At 36.4% G+C, this 17,061-nt stretch overlaps 2 protein-coding genes across 3 annotated transcripts in view; both read left to right on the plus strand.

Moving 5' to 3' along the window:
• The window catches only part of LOC120415213 (ras-related protein Rab6), a 62,570-nt gene extending 53,565 nt beyond the window's left edge, over nucleotides 1-9,005 (plus strand). The window contains exon 6 of one of the 2 annotated variants that reach the window (XM_039576671.2): nucleotides 5,438-9,005. In XM_039576671.2, coding sequence (XP_039432605.1) covers nucleotides 5,438-5,508 — 71 coding nt within the window. In that variant the 3' untranslated portion in view covers nucleotides 5,509-9,005. Of the gene's footprint in view, nucleotides 1-4,587; nucleotides 5,387-5,437 lie in introns of those variants that run through there. The other variant, XM_039576672.2, reaches the window with a different exon arrangement.
• Nucleotides 9,006-11,509: 2,504 nt separating this feature from the next.
• Nucleotides 11,510-15,093, plus strand: LOC120415189 (regulatory-associated protein of mTOR-like). Its single transcript, XM_039576647.2, has 4 exons — nucleotides 11,510-11,649; nucleotides 11,711-12,717; nucleotides 12,774-13,969; nucleotides 14,159-15,093. The coding sequence occupies exons 1-4, from the start codon at nucleotides 11,643-11,645 to the stop codon at nucleotides 15,051-15,053; spliced, it is 3,105 nt and encodes a 1,034-aa protein (XP_039432581.2). The 5' UTR covers nucleotides 11,510-11,642; the 3' UTR covers nucleotides 15,054-15,093.
• Nucleotides 15,094-17,061: the final 1,968 nt, after the last annotated feature.

Here is a 17,061-nt window from a genome sequence, read left to right on the forward strand (position 1 = left end):
AATTATAAAATTATTTAATTATTAAATTATTAAATTATTAAATTATTAAATTGTTAAATTATTAAATTATTAAATTATTAAATTATTAAATTATTAAATTATTAAATTATTAAATTATTAAATTATTAAATTATTAAATTATTAAATTATTAAATAATTAAATTATTAAATTATTAAATTATTAAATTATTAAATTATTAAATTATTAAATAATTAAATTATTAAATTATTAAATTATTAAATTATTAAATTATTAAATTATTAAATTATTAAATTATTAAATTATTAAATTATTAAATTATTAAATTATTAAATTATTAAATTGTTGAATTATTAAATTATTAAATTATTAAATTATTAAATTATTAAATTATTAAATTATTAAATTATTAAATATTAAATTATTAAATTATTTAAAATTATCAAATTATTAAATTATTAAATTATTAAATTATTAAATTATTAAATTATTAAATTATTAAATTATTAAATTATTAAATTATTAAATTATTAAATTATTAAATTATTAAATTATTAAATTATTAAATTATTAAATTATTAAATTATTAAATTATTAAATTATTAAATTATTAAATTATTAAATTATTAAATTATTAAATTATTAAATTATTAAATTATTAAATTATTAAATTATTAAATTATTAAATTATTAAATTATTAAATTATTAAATTATTAAATTATTATATTATTAAATTATTAAATTATTAAATTATTAAATTATTAAATTATTAAATTATTAAATTATTAAATTGTTAAATTATTAAATTATTAAATGATTACTTTATTAAATTATAAAATTATAAAATTATTTAATGTTTAAATTATTAAATTATAAAGTCCTTAAATTTTTATAATTACAATTTTTAAACAACATTCCTTAAAGAAAATATCATTTGTGGGTCCATGGAACGAGCTTTCATACAAAAATTCTGTCAAGAAAGACAGCGAAAATAGTGTTTAAAATATTTTTTTAAAGCAAATTTAAAACTTTTTGCTTGTACAAAAATTATTGTCGATAATATCGTGGATTCAAAACGATGAAAGTATCAACAAATCATTATCGTTAATTGCTGGGTGCTGAAAAGACAGAATGCGTAACGTGATTTTCGAATGCTCCCTACTGCTCCCCGCTACTACAACTGCACTAAGCACTACAGCTGTAAACATAAACAAAGTAGAAGGCTATGTTCAAGCTCAAGCGTGAAATATTTTTTTTGCAATTCCGTCATGAAACTACTTACTTTTCCTGTCATTCTTGAACGACGAAATAGCCTACTTTTCTGTACCAAAAATAACAGAATCGAATAGCAACACTTTTCAAAATAAATGCTGAAAAGTTCTACTTTTCAACACTGAAATGGGTGCTGAAAAGTTGAACTTTTCAGCACTTGATTCGAAAAGTAACACTTTTCAACATTTTTTTTATTTAAACGATTTATTGACAAAATACATGAAAATTCGACTTAAAATTTCACTCGATGGGTGTTTTTCGAAATTGCAAAAAATGTTGTATGGAACTCGTTGCAAAACTTGATTTTTTCAGCACTCGTCGTATTTATCCAACTCGGTAAACCTCGTTGGATAAATGTACGACTCGTGCTGAAAAAATCCTCTTTTTGCAACTTGTTGCATAAACTACTATTGCTGCTGAAGTGAATTGTTATTAAACATTTTGGATCTGTTGATGTTGATGTTTTCGCACTTTTTTCTTCGTAGACTAAACGAGGGACGGCCAAAAGAGGCTTTTTTTTGTTTTCCACGTGATGAAAAATTGTGTCAAAAGTGGGTGAAATTTCGTGAATCAGAAGAGCAACCGAATGGAAGTTCCGAGATTATGTATCTTTGATGTGCAGTGATAATATCGGAGTGAGATCATCCAATATTATTTGGCAGGTACTATTCATAGCTATTGATAATTCGTCGCTAAAATTAAAAAAAAGCGTCATAAACCTAGGTTTTGCGTGAGACATAGCGATTTTGAAATGTTAGCGACGAATTATGCCAATCTCGATTTCAACCCTCTTATTAAGAGAGCAATTCTCTACCAAAACCGGAAATGGATTTTATTTGTATTTTTTTATTTGGCTCAAACTTTGTGGGGGCCTTCCCTATGACAAAAGAAGCCATTTTGCATCATTAGTTTGTCCATATAAATTTCCATACAAATTTGGCAGCTGTTCATACAAAAATGGTACGTAAATATTCGAAAATCTGTAACTTTTGAAGGAATTTTTTGATCAATTTGGTGTCTTCGGCAAAGTTGTAGGTATTGTTAAGGACTATTTAGAAAAAAATAGGTACACGGAAAAAAAAATTTCCCGATTTTTTTATTAACTTTTTTTTCACAAAAACTCAAATTCCCAAAATACGTATTTTTTGATTTTCGAGATTTTTTGATATGTTTTAGGGGACAAAAATCCGCAACTTTTGAGCTATAGAGAAACATGGTCAAAAAATCTGCCGCTGAGTTATGATTTTTTGAAAAACTGGTGATTTTTGGAAAAAATCGAAATTTCATACATAAAATTTTTTTGACCTCATTTTTTTATGCAAAATTGAATTTGCAATCGAAAATTACTTTACAGATTTTTTGATAAAGGGCTCCGTTTTCAAGATATAGCCACCGAAAGTTTGATTTCAGCGAAATATTTGCAGTTTTTCGATTTTTAAAAATAGTGACCATGAGTGACCATCTCTAAAAATATTTTTTTTGAAAAGTTCAGAAAATTTGCTATAAAATTGTCTAAGGGACATCGAAGATTGGACCTCTGGTTGTTGAGATACAGCGGCTTAAAGAAAAAGAAACACGAAAATTGAAGTTTTCTAAGTCTTACCCAAACAGCCCACGATTTTCTAATGACGATATCTCAGCAATTAATGGTTCAATTTTCAATGTTAATACATGAAACATTCGTAAAATTTTCCGATCTTTTCGAAAAAAATATTTTGAAAATTTTTAAATCAAGACTAACATTTCAAATGGGCATAATATTCAATGTTTGGCCCTTTTAAAATGTTAGTCTTGATTTAATTTTTTTCAAAATATTTTTTTCGAAAAGATCGGAAAATTTCACGAATGTTTCATGTATTAACATTGAAAATTGAACCATTAGTTGCTGAGATATCGTCATTAGAAAATCGTGGGCTGTTTGGGTGAGACTTAGAAAACTTCAATTTTCGTGTTTCTTTTTCTTTAAGCCGCTGTATCTCAACAACCAGAGGTCCAATCTTCGATGTCCTTTAGACAATTTTATAGCAAATTTTCTGAACTTTTCAAAAAAAAATATTTTTAGAGATGGTCACTCATGGTCACTATTTTTAAAAATCGAAAAACTGCAAATATTTCGCTGAAATCAAACTTTCGGTGGCTATATCTTGAAAACGGGGCCCTTTATCAAAAAATCTGTAAAGTAATTTTCGATTGCAAATTCAATTTTGCATAAAAAAATGAGGTCAAAAAAATTTTATGTATGAAATTTCGATTTTTTCCAAAAATCACCAGTTTTTCAAAAAATCATAACTCGGCGGCAGATTTTTTGACCATGTTTCTCTATAGCTCAAAAGTTGCGGATTTTTGTCCCCTAAAACATATCAAAAAATCTCGAAAATCAAAAAATACGTATTTTGGGAATTTGAGTTTTTGTGAAAAAAAAGTTAATAAAAAAATCGGGAAATTTTTTTTTCCGTGTACCTATTTTTTTCTAAATAGTCCTTAACAATACTTACAACTTTGCCGAAGACACCAAATTGATCAAAAAATTCCTTCAAAAGTTACAGATTTACGAATATTTACGTACAATTTTTGTATGAACAGCTGCCAAATTTGTATGGAAATTTATATGGACAAACTAATGATGAAAAATGGCTTCTTTGGTCATAGGGAAGGCCCCCACAAAGTTTGAGCCAAATCAAAAAATACAAAAAATAAAAATGGTCGAAATCGGCCGGTTTTGTAGAGAATTGCTCAAGATGTTTTGACTTCGAATACCTCAATAGCTCGACGCCATCGACTTTTTTTTATTCCTGACAAAATAAAATATAGATCGATCACAATACTTGCCACTTCTTGGTATCATTATGCGAACAGTAAATTGGTTCCGCTTTGACAGTTCTAATTTGAGGCCGCTTTGCTGACCACTATTCTGCACCCAGGTTAATTGTATGGAAACCTGTATGAAGAAACTAACAACTTCTTTTGCCGTAGAAAAATTCGTTTTGAAAATCGTGAAAATTTAGTGTAATTCTAACGAATTACTCTTCGTTATTACTGTGTAAATATTTTATTTTATTTCTTTATTTCTGCTTGTCAAATCAATTCCATTCATAACCTTTGCGAAACATCCTGCACCTGCAAAAAACCACCCTCCTCCAATTCGTCATCAAATTATCATTTTCCTGCTTTTCCTTTTCAGTTTACCACACACAATTGAACAAAAATAACAAAAAGAAAAAAAACTCACACACATCCTCACCACAAAACTTTTCCGTTCCGTTTTCCGGCGTTTCATTTTGTGTTTGCTTTTATTTTCCTTAACTTTTTCATTTATAATTTCCTGCTCAACCAGTGCAAGAAGTTGTGCTCAAGGACTCGCCAAACGAAACGAAAGACCCGGAAGGTGGTTGCGCGTGCTAGAACCACCACGACGACGACGAGCAGGAGTTGCAGGAGGATCCATTCCATCAAGATCAATATACGCGCCACCGCCCACGAAGCAGGCAGATCCAGAAAAGTTTGGAGTTTCGAAGAAAAGAAGAGAACGGTCCATCGCTACTAAATTTGTGTTTATTTTTTATCCATACTATTATTTATTTATAGTTGAGAAGGCAAGATTAAAACTGTTTTTTTTTTTTTGTGTAAAGTGAGTTTGCGCTTTCCTTATTTTCCTAATTTTCTTTGATTTTTTTTTTTTGCAGAGGAAAGTGTTGCATGTAAAACGATAAAATATTTTTCAAGGGCGTAAATCATTGTTCTTTGTTGTATTTATAGTTTTTTTTTGTTTCAATTAAAGGACCAACAGCAGCAACATTGTTTAATAGTAACACTTATATTTTTCCGCAAATTACTTATTTTTCTGCTACCTTAAAATTACACGACTCTATATTTAACTTAGCTGGTAAGCCGTGCAAGAGAGTAATACAGCTATTACGACATACTTTCCTTTAATTTTACGTTAGCATTTAGATTAAATTTTCGATAAATGTGTAAAAGAAAGACGAACCGACTAAATTAAATTGCTATTTTTGCTAAAACAACCTTCTGATATATTTACTATAAAGTGCTCTAACATTTAAGGTTTTCGTCCTAACTGGACGTTTAATTTACGCGAGAGAAACTAATTAATAAACTAAACAACACACACAGTATCGAAGCGTTATTTTCCTTAACCCCCGATTGCCCCTCGCACCCTCCAACAGCCGTCGATTTGCAGACTCAACCCTCGGCTTCTGGCGACCAGCAGGACTCGGAAGGTGGCTGCATGTGTTAAAACTGGGACTGAGCGGTCAGCGGAATGCAGATACATTGATATGGAAGAATATCCTACGAAGAAAACAAAAATGACGAAGCAGAGCAGCGCAGCAACAAGCAGCAGTGTGTATTATTAGCTTTGCCCAGGTTTTGGTCGAGACTTTTTTTGTACTATTAATTTATAAATGTGGAGAGCAGCAGCTCCTCAGATACAATAAAATATATAATACTAAAATTAAAATAGGGGAAAATATGGAAGAAGAAAAATCAAAACTGAACAGAGTTTCTCCTTTGCAAACGCAAGCTAGTGGCAAATAAAAAAACGAAAGAGTTCAATTAAAGAAGGAAAACCTAGGATTTACCAATTTAGCTATGCAGTAACCAAAGCGAACATTCATATTTAAAACTAACAGAAAACAAAAGAAAGCACAAACAAAAAGAATCAACTTTTTATGACAATGGCGAAAGCGAACAAGTGCAGGATCTTAACGAAAACATGCAAAGTATTAGTGACACACCACTCATTTAGTTCGCTCACCTTGGAAAAGCTGTTGTAAACAGTGCCGCACCTGCTTCCGGTGAGCCCACAAACATTCATTCCTCACATTCTAGCAGAGCAAAAATCCATTTTGAAATCGTTAAACACAACATTAGCGCTCTTAGAAAAAACCATGAAACGACAGTTTAAACTCGTCATTCCCACCATCCTAAAATCGATCATAAAGTCCCAGTTTAACGAACATTAAAAAGAAGCGTAAATAAATCAAGTGCGAGCAGAGAAAAAAAGGTAAACTTTAAGTGCATGCTTAAACTCATCGTCATAATATCATCGTGTTGTGCATTGTGATTTTAAAGCAATTTGTAACGTCTTTTCCTCCCCATTTGCCACCTTAAAAATAAGAGTTCTGGAAGTTAAAATTTGTAACGGCTATGTTTTGCTCCATTTTCTATCTTTATCGCCTAACAAACTGGTTTGCTCACTGTAAAAAAAGACCAAACAAATACAGACCATCAAAAACTGCAGTGAGTGGTGTACTTCTGAGCTTATGGCTGGTAACTAATTCAAACGTTAAACAATTAAAGTGAACTCCTCGAGGTCGAACTAACATAAAAGTTTTTGAAGTGCATTTTTCCATTCCCCTTAGGAATCTTGTTATCTTCAAAACAAATTTCGGTGAGGTACTTTTTCACGATTCTCAGTATTTTCAGTACTCCTTGCTCGTTCTTTCGGCAGGAATTGTGCAATCAAAACGCTCAGCACACCGTTTCCGGCAAGACTGAGCCGTCCACCCTTGATCTTCAGAAATTCCGGCTGTAAAGGAGCTATTACACTACCGCAAACAAACAAACTCGCACTTTTTCGTGTTTGACAGTTTACCAAACTAGCAAACTCACAAACAACGCAAAATGTATGCAGGCTGACGTGTGTATAAACAAATCCAGGCAAACTGTCAAAAAGTGTGAGTTTATTTGTTTGTTTGCCGTAGTGTCATAGCTCCTTAACGCTCCCTGCGCCTTGACTTCTGCTGATTCCAAAAGCTACTCCCGAGTTCCCGCTACACAAAGCCACCAGGGCCCATAACCTCTTGGAAGGAAAGACGTCCGATCAGTCCGAAATACAGAAGCCACCTGGGCCAATAACCTCTTGGAAGGAAAGACGTCCTTTCAGTACGAAATACAGAATTGGAATGACACTTTGATAAATGATGCATATGATAAACTTGATCAAAAGTAACGCGAATCTGGGCGCGGTTTAACCCTATGTGCTCATATGCATGTGGAATAGCAAATGATTCCAATACCCTAAATGGATAAAATGTCTGCAATCTGAATGATAAGGAAAGACTCTGCACAGGATTTGTAAGAGCGCCTTGAGATTAGAAAGAGAGATATGGATGGGCATACACGGAAGTTGAGTTAAGATTACAGGACACTCTCATAACACGAACTTAGAATTATCGAAAGATATCTGCTCGTAAATCTTCCATACTGCAAAAACTGTGTATGGGTAAGAGGTGGGCCATCCAAGGATAAAAAAAAAAAAAAATTCCACCAACTGCGAATTGACCGGCCGATTCAGTTTCGTAAAGATCTCCCAGCAGTTCGGCAAAAACATTTTTCGTGAAAAAATGAGGTACTAGAATGCTACAGTTTCTGTTTTGACAGCTGAACTCAAATCATAATACACGCTCATTTGATAGCATTCATTTCTGCGTAATTTTCAGTCAGAATTCATCAAAGCCGAACCTGCTGATCCAAAAAAAATCTGAGTAACCGGTTTTAATGAATGACGAAATTACTGAAATTTAGAGACGCGCTCTCGAAAAAAAAGAAAAATCTCAGGTGCTTAAGAAAAATCAAACATGCTTTTGAGTGCTGACAAAAAAAATATTTACTAAATTTCCCAAGGTACACCATCTCCTGCAAGGCTTCACTTGCGTTAACCACACGTGGCAAATGTGTATTGTTGTGCATCTCTCCTAATACTTGTGAACCCCGTAAGACAAAAATAAAATCTGCTAAATAATAGAAACGCGAGCTTTCGAGGTTGATCCAAACATAAACAGAAACAAAAAAAAAACATTCACAAAATGTGACTTTAACAGACAATTGGAAGTTTTCTAAGAAGGGTTCGGGCGAGGAAAGGTGTGATTACTGTGGGATGGGGCCGATGCAGCTGGCGAAATGGTTCAGCTTCTTAGAAAATTTCTTCATTAAATGTAATTTTAAATGCATAATTAAATGTTATTGCAGGTAACGGAACTGAATTAAAAGAGATCAATCATTCATGTAATGCGCAGTAGAGTTTCAAACAAATCACCATTAGAGGAAAAAACAGAACATTCATAATCACATCTTTCACTGCCTAGCCGTTGAAATCCTAGCGTAAACGGTTATCTCAAGATTTGCTACAGTTTAGGACGCTGCAAGCTAATGTTAGCCAATCGAATAGCTGCCGACACAAACCACGAATAACACAGAAAATCTCAATCCTAAAAAACCGAAAGCACACTGGTGGAGCTAATACAGAACCATAACAGACTCAATCACTCAAGCAAACATTAGCTAAAACCGTTTCAAAAATGGGTAAACAATATGAAAGATAACTAATATCGACTTGGAAAACAAAATATGAGGAAAAAAGGAAGCATTATAGGCAAAATATGAAAATTTTAAAAATAAACATAAATTAAACCCTAATCGCTAAACGAACGAAAAGAAGTATCATAAATACACAATATACCAAAAAAAAAAAAGAAAGCAAACTAAAAAAATCTCTTTCATTCCCATTCACAAAACATTCAAACCTACACATCAGAACCGAAACCAAACAAACCAACAGGCATTCTACAAGTACATTATTATATATTATAAGAAATTAGACAAGATGAAAATGTGCAAGGGAAAGGATGGCAAAAACGACGCGAGCGTTCTGTGGCTGTTTGAAGGAAGAGGGAGAAAAAAATCTCTACTGATGAGGAAAATCCTTGCAAGATGATGAAGATGAAACGGGGGGGAAACAGATGAAAAAGAAACCTTCACATTAGTCGCTTTTCATAGTTAAAATAAAATGATGATTCATTGAAAATAAATAAAAATGTGCTTATATTTACTATCCGAAATCTTCAAAATATTTAACATATGGCTATACAAAATCAAACTTTTTTTTTGAAAAACGGTAAAAAAAAGACAAGGGACAAAAAAATATTTTTTCAAAAAAAAACTTCAAAATTTCAGTGAAGTGAAATTAGCTGAAAACAATTTCAAATTTGCCTGCGTTTAAAATAATTTTTAACATGTTTGAAATATTTAAAAAATAAATTGAGTTTTTGTAAATTTTCGTTGTACAGTACAGCTAAATTTTTGTTTTTTTGCGAAAGAAATATTTTCTTAAAAACTTAAATTTTTTGAAATTTATTATTGCAAACCGACTGTACTGCTGTTTTTTCATGCCTTTTTGAATTAAAACGTTGAAATGCTGGCATGTTATTTCAATTTTCATATTTTTTTATTTTAGGGGGGCTTGATGTCGGCCTGATCCGAGGAACAATAATATCTTAATAAATTGGAAACGTAGATCAAAAACAACATTTTCAAAGATTTTTTTATTGAATTTAGCATATTTAGCATTTTAAATTTTACAATAAAATAAATAGTAGGTCCTATAAGAAGCAAATTTCAAATAACATTAATTTTTTTCAAAGAACTTTTTATGAATTCAAAACAGCTATATTCCACGTTTCTTTTAATTTTTTATTTTTTTATTTGTTTAAGAAAATTAAAACAAAAGCGTATTTAGTTAGCCCGTGCATGTTTGGAAAAAATGTTCAAAATAAAAAATAAGTGTTTTATTTTTAGAACCAATCGAACGAATTATTCCTTTAAAATAATGATTATTTATAAGTGAAACACAATTCTGTTTTTTCTCAAAATTAATTTATAATTATTGCTGCAGATATTTCAGCAAAAAACAGAAAAAAGTATCCCTAATCCCTATCAACAAAACAAAGAAGAAAATTGTAGGAAATTGATAGGAAATTTAGGTAACAGCAATCCGAGCCAAACTAACGTCAATGGCTGATTGAGACAAACAAAATAAATAAGAAAAGTTGACACCAAGAAAAACATATTTTTCACAAAATGTATACTTTATGAAATGTATTTCAGCGAACAGCAGTTTAATAAACAAACTCAAAAGACTGCAGAAAAAGAAAATTTCTGATACCGGATTCCATTTTGCAGGTTAAAAAGATGTTGACTATATTTTCGATTTTGGAAAAAGGGGGACTTGCCAGGGCATTTTATAGGTAACAAGCCTTACCCGACAAACTTCGTTCTGCCTTTTTTCCGTTTGTTGACGTTTTTTGATTTTTGCTTATTTAGCCTCCTGTGATCAAAATATGATTTTACGTAACTTTCTCCATACAATTTGCCGATGCTCCGGAATCGGTTCCAGGGTGGCCAAAATGTCAATTAGTTAGCGTAAGAACCTTCCTTGGGCTTATACGAACCCAACGCAATAAAAAGCACCTCGATCTGACGCTCCGTATTGAACTCATTCGCGTTCGAACAAAACCGTCGAAATTTTTTATATATGTAGATTATTAAACTCTAACCTTCAAAATTCAATATCTCGCGAACTAAAAATAAAACATTGAACCCAAGTGGAAAACATATCTCGGGTGAGTTTTCAAAAAGCCGTAAGAGCCACCGTGACCTCTGACACTAGTTTTCGTTTTTCTCCAAAACGAAACAAAATTTCATGTATCTTTAGTTTGGGGCACTTGAAGGACGTGCAGATGAACAATCTCAAGCATTTTTTGAAAACTAATCCGAGATATGTTGAATTTTGATTTGATACAAATGTTTTATACTAACTACTGAAATTTACCAATACGTACCTACTTTTAACACAATCAATCAAACTTTTGTCCCAACAGCAGTTTTTTCTTTGTGTGTGATTAGTGTGTATTAGATCTGTTTCAGATTTGATACACTCAAACCCCGATGGTTTGACACCAACTGTTGTCAAACAAACGGGGTCACGTTTTAGTTTGGCACCCCTTTTACACGGAGTTCACACACACTACCAAACGTTTGTTTTGATAGTGTGCGTGAGCGCCGTGTAAAAAGTGACAGTTCGTCACTTTTTAGTTTGACTTTGACCAACCAACGGGGTACAAACTAAAAAAGTGTCAAACGAAAAAGTGACCAACCACCGGGGGTTGAGTGTACACCCTTACCAAAAATCATGATTTTCTGAGTTCAATATCCCACTTTTCAAAAAATTTTTTTTTTTTCAAAAAATAAATAAAAGGATCGAACGAAAAATTATTTTTCGGAAAAAAGTGTCAAAAAACCGGGGTTTTTGTGTACATATTTTAACCTGAATTTGGGTTGTTTCGAATAAGCGTTTGTAATCTTGAACGAAACCGTTGCGTCATTTGTGAATAATCCGTAAAATGTTCAATCTAGTACTTCCTTCTCATTCAAAAGTCAAAATTAATCAAATCGTCGACTGAGCGGAAAATTTGGAATTTTTCAAACTAAAAGTTATTTGTTTGAGCTAATAAACTTGTTTTTGCCTCTTTAGTGACTTAACTTAGTGTTTAATCGTTAGAAACGTTGTTATCAACAGTAAAACTTTCCAAAATGTTGGGTAAGAGTTCCTCGTCAACGTCCCCCTCCGATCCCTCACATAACCTCACTCCGCGTTCCAGATTCGCTCCTGCTCACTTCCGCCCACCTCAACACGGCCATCCAAACGGTGGACGTGGCGGGCTGGGAACTCACCGAGCGCACCAACGCCTGGATCAACCTGCTCTGCCTGGAGGACGATTCCACCGCGAAGCTGCTCCGCTCCGAACGCAGGCACTTCCAATCGTTCGACCGCGAACAGTCGCACTACTTCCGGTCGCGGTTCCGCAGCCTGCCGGATGTTTGCGTGACCGATCTGCGGTCCGCGTGCGACCAGCTGAAGGCGCACGAGTGGCCCGTCGTTCACTACTGTGGCCACTCGGTGGATCAGCGGCCGGCGCGCCGACCGGAAGTGGCGGCGAGCTTTTGGTGCAACGATGACCGGTACCAGAAGCTGGTGGAGGTTCCGGTGGCTGAGGTGGGTGAGTGGCTCCGCATGCCGGCGGTTTTCATCGTGGAGTGCAACTCGGCCCAGACCGTGCTGGACGGGTTGCCGGAGGATGGGGATGGGAGTTTGTATTTGGGGGTTTGTGGTCGGGGGGAGCGACTTCCGTTTCGAGGGGGTGTGAGGAAGGATCTTTTCGGCTGCTTGTTGACGTGCCCGGTGAAAACGGCGGTTGAGTTGCATCGCTGCAAGCTTGGGAAGAAGGGGCAGCCGCTGGAGCGGCTTCCGGGACATTTGCCCAACCGGAAGATGCTGCTGGGTCAGCTGGATTGGGTGCTGACGCTGATGTTGGATGCCATTGGGGAGCGGACGCTTCCGGCGGAGTTGTTTGAGCGGTTGTTTCGCGGGGATTTGATGGTGGCCACAATGTTTAGGCGGTTTCTACTGGCTCAGCGGACGCTTCCGGCGTACGGATGCAATCCGGTTTCGAAGCCGGAACTGCCGAATTGTGCGCAAGATGGGCTTTGGGCTGTGTGGGACAAGCTGCTGGATCGGGCGGTGGATTTGCTGGAGGCGCAGGATGAGCGCGAGTGTCGGCTGGTGGAGATGTTCTTCCGGTTGGTGATGGAGGAGGACAAGGGAACGGTAGGTTTTTAGGGACTTTGAAAATCCACGGGTCATTTTAACTATCTTTTTGTCAGTATCTCCCATTCATCCCGCACGCCTTGACGGTTCCTCAGCAGAGTGTTTCTGCGCTGGACAAACTATCAAACTGTTGGCCGGAAGTCCAAGCCGACCCCAAGCTGCAACAGTTTGTGTTTGCTGGGTTGATGGAGTTGCTAAAATCGAATGAAGACCCTCAGATCTTTGCCAAAGCTATCAACAGCGCCATGAAGCTTCTCACGATCAACTCGGAAAACATTCCGAGCTTGAAGCAGTTGGAAGGGGTCAATCTTATTGGCAAACTTCCGGTCGAATTCAGCGATGATCTCGTTGTGAAGACGATTGTTCTGCAGCTGTTTGCGGAACAAAGTTCCGAAGAGAAGGATCGTTGTCAATTGCTTCTGAACTCGTGCGAGAAGTTGCTCGAGCATTCCAATGCGGACATCCGCCTGTGGTCGATTCTGCTCATGACCAAGATCGGTTCTAATCATCCGTCGTTGGAGTCGCTTCTCACCGATCCCGTCCCGAAGGTCCGTACGGCAGCGATGACCGGCTGGATTGCGGCCAACCTGGACAAGAAGGACGTCCTACTCGACAAGATAGTCTCACTGATTCCGACCAACAGTTCCTGCGTGGTCCGCCGGGAGCTTGTTCACGTCTTGAACGCTGCCGCCAACCAACGACTTCCGGAACTGGTCACATCCTGCAAGCAGGAGTCGATCAAACAGCCGGAACCGGCCAAGAGTGCCGCCAAGGCCAAGGCAAAATCAAAGCAAAAGAAACCGCCAACGGCGGTGAGCACTACCTCATCGGAAGCCGTCATGACCCGCGCGTGGTCATGTCTTAAAACGCTGCAGAACGACCCGGATCCGGAAGTGGCCGGGGCGGTACGCTCGCTGGTGAACCTGGTCCGTCAAAAAGCCAACGCTAATGGGAACGATGCCGGCAAGAAGGCCAAGAAGAAGCTGGCCGCGCAAGAAGCGAACGCTATGCTACTTCCGGCGAGGGAGTCCTACCGGGAGCGGTGCCTTCGGGAGTTCCTGGAGAAGGTGGCTGCGCCACCGCAAGTGGTCGAAGAAGACAAGGAGAACCACTCCAGACTGGCGAATGGTGTGGAAAATTCGAGGAATCCAACGATGGCGCTGCTGAACCACCAGCTGCGACATCTGCAAACAAAGCGGGCACCGGAAATTGTTCGGTTCGGGCCGCAACGGCAGCTGGCGATTCCGTTCAAGTGAGTATCGCGGGAAGTTTGATTGTTTTTGTTGTTGAAATAAATATCTTTCAAAATTATGAGACCAAGTTCAACATAACTGATTGAAAACCGGAAGTGCCCTTGGAGAAGTTCAAGATGTGGCCAATTTCCGGTAAGGTTACTTATTTCTTCATGTATCAATTCTAACTTGAGCATCTCTCCCAACAGAGAATGTGTCTCCTGGCAGGACTACGACGGAGAAGCGGTCCACAACCTGAAACCGACGCCGAGTGCCACCGGAAATGGCGATACGGCCCACCCAGTAACCTCGCTTCTTTTCCAAAGCGCTTCCAACCTCCTGGTTGGCCACCGTGACGGCGTCGTCCGTATGTGGAGTTCAACAGACCAGGAGTCCCCAACCCTAATCAACGCTTGGCAGGCCCTGTACGACCACGAAACCCCAACTCCACCAAAGCCGGTCAACCCCGTCATGACCACCATCGACAACCGGAAGTTGCTGGTCGGCGGCGACTCCAAACACATCCGCTGCTGGGACTTGAACCAGGAAGTCCTCTCCGAAGACCTCCCCTCAGACCACGGAACAATCACGGCAATGACCAACCACGGTCACAACCTAGCCGTCGGCACGGCCGACGGCGCCGTCCGACTCTACGACCTTCGCGCACCCAACAAAGTGGCCACCGCTGCACCGAAGCACGCCAAACCGCCGAAAATAATCAGCTTCCGCCCCAACGATGAACACACGCTGGTCAGCGTGTGCGCGGCCGGTTCGGTCCACGTGTTGGACACCAGGAAGATGACACCCGTAAAAACCTGGTCGATTCCGGAGCTAGCGTTCCCCGAGGTGGCCATCCACGAACGGTTGGACCTGATGGCGACGTGCAGCGCCGAAGTGGTTGAGGTTTACACCGTTGAAGGGAAGGAAGTGGCGCGAGTTGATCGGAACGATGTGGGCGAGGGAGTGCCAGTTGTTGTCGGAGGAGCGGTTGGGAAGAAACGACCGCCGACATGTGTGGCGTTCCATGGGACGGAGCTGCTGATGTGCGTCGGATACAAGGACAACATGGCGGTGCTGTTTGGCGAGAAGGTTGGTGGAGAGTAGATGGTTAATTTTTTTTCTAACACTTGACGCAATTTCTTAAAGTAACTCGCGGTTTAATAAACTTACCTTACTTTAAATGTACAAATAATATTTATTGAATTTTCGCTTCCGGAAAGCTGTTTACGGAAGTCTGTGGTAATCACGACATGGTGCGGGATCGCTCTTTTTTCCATAGCTCGTTACACTAAGTCACGTGCTGAATGAACCGAGAACCAGGAAGACCCAATCTGTATCAGCCACAAGTGACCAAAGGAACCTGCTCGATAGACGGAATATCCACAGCACCGATATCATCCGACTACGAGTTGCGCGTGTCGTACTACAAGAGGAGAAAATGTCAAATACAGGGCATTTGTGGTGAGCCTCAAGCCAGAGCTTCGGAGAAGTGTTGAAGAGAAGTGGAAGTGCATCAAGGACTCAGAGGGAGGAGTGGATTTCGGATGGTGTTTGGGAAAAGATGTAGGAAACAGGCAAAGACTGCGACTGCGAAATGAAGCTGCCAACAATGGTGACATGCGTCCATTGTTGGTATCAGGGCGGGGTCTGAAGTGCACGTTTTCGGATTTTTGAATATTTTTTTGTTCATATTCTAAATATGTACTTAAATTTTAAATATAGAAAATTCATTGGTTCAGAGATTTTTTGAATCCTAAATTCTTTTTTTTTTGATAAAATCCTTCAAAAAATATTGTTTTATTAAAGATAAATCCCAAAATTCTATAACTATAATTATTAATTTATAACTTTCAAAAATATTGAATTTGATGATCTAAGTGTAAATTCTAATATTTTAAAATAAACAAATTTCTTTAAAAATCAATATATAAGTTACCTGATAATCTACAACATTAAAAGTCTTCAATTGTAAATTTCAATGTTTAAATACCTAGTATTTAAACAAAATCTCAAGCCATAATTAAAAAAAAAAATCAAAATTCATCCAATCTTATATTTTGTTTATCTTAATTGCTGATATTCTAATAATATAAAATTCTGAACAATAAGATGAAATTCTAAATATCAAAAATTCTAAACCTAAAATTTAAAATTCAGAAGTTTTAAATAAAGCTTCTTCACTATTCATTCGCTCCTTGATTAAAAAAATACATTTTAATAATTGCAATAAATGATTTCTAAAATTAATTCTTAAGTTCAGATATTAGCAAATACGAAAATGAAATTCTAAAATAAGGCTGGTACAAATTTTATTAAAAGTTTTTACAGAATCTCTAAGTTGGAGATTTCAAAAATCATTCAACTAATTATAAAAAAAATCCTTGAATTGTACATTCATATAAAATAATATAAAATAAAATAGCAAAATTTCTCAATATTTCAATGTTTAAATTTCCTGATGATTTACAACTGTAAAAATCTTTGATTTAAAATGAAAATATTAAATGTTTTGGTATTAGACGATTATAAAATTTCTCAAGTTTCAAAATTCTAAATTTTAGAGTTTCGAAAATTCTTTCAATCTTTGATGATCTTTTAATGCTACAACATTTTGAATTCTGGATTTCTGAAATTTTAATTCTGAATTTCTAAAATTTAAAATGCTTCCGTTAGCAATTTTTAGAAAATCAAAAGTTGCTAAGATTCTTTAATTTAACAAATCTTAAATCTAAAAAAGAAATACAGTCCAGACTCGATTATCGAAAGGCCTTGGCAAAATTTCACTATGGATAATCGAATCAGCTATTTTTTTTCGTTGTCTTATTTTTGATTGACGAGCTTAAGAGCCCCTAACCACTTTAAAGTCTGAAGAAACATTTGAAAAGGGCGCACAAGCATTTTGACAGCTGGGGCTGTTTTGCAAATTCCGAGACAAAAATTAAAAAAAAAACCCTTAGTTTTGAAAGGTAGCTGGGAAGTCCAGCTATCGTTTCACACTTTAAATTTTTTTTAGTTTGACACCCCTTTTACACGGAGTTCACACACACTATCAAACGTTTGATAGTGTGCGTGAGCGCCGTGTAAAAAGTAACAGTTCGAGGTAGAAACTAAA

This window comes from Culex pipiens, chromosome 2, assembly GCF_016801865.2.
Source record: "Culex pipiens pallens isolate TS chromosome 2, TS_CPP_V2, whole genome shotgun sequence".
In the NCBI taxonomy this organism is placed as follows: domain Eukaryota; kingdom Metazoa; phylum Arthropoda; class Insecta; order Diptera; family Culicidae; genus Culex; species Culex pipiens.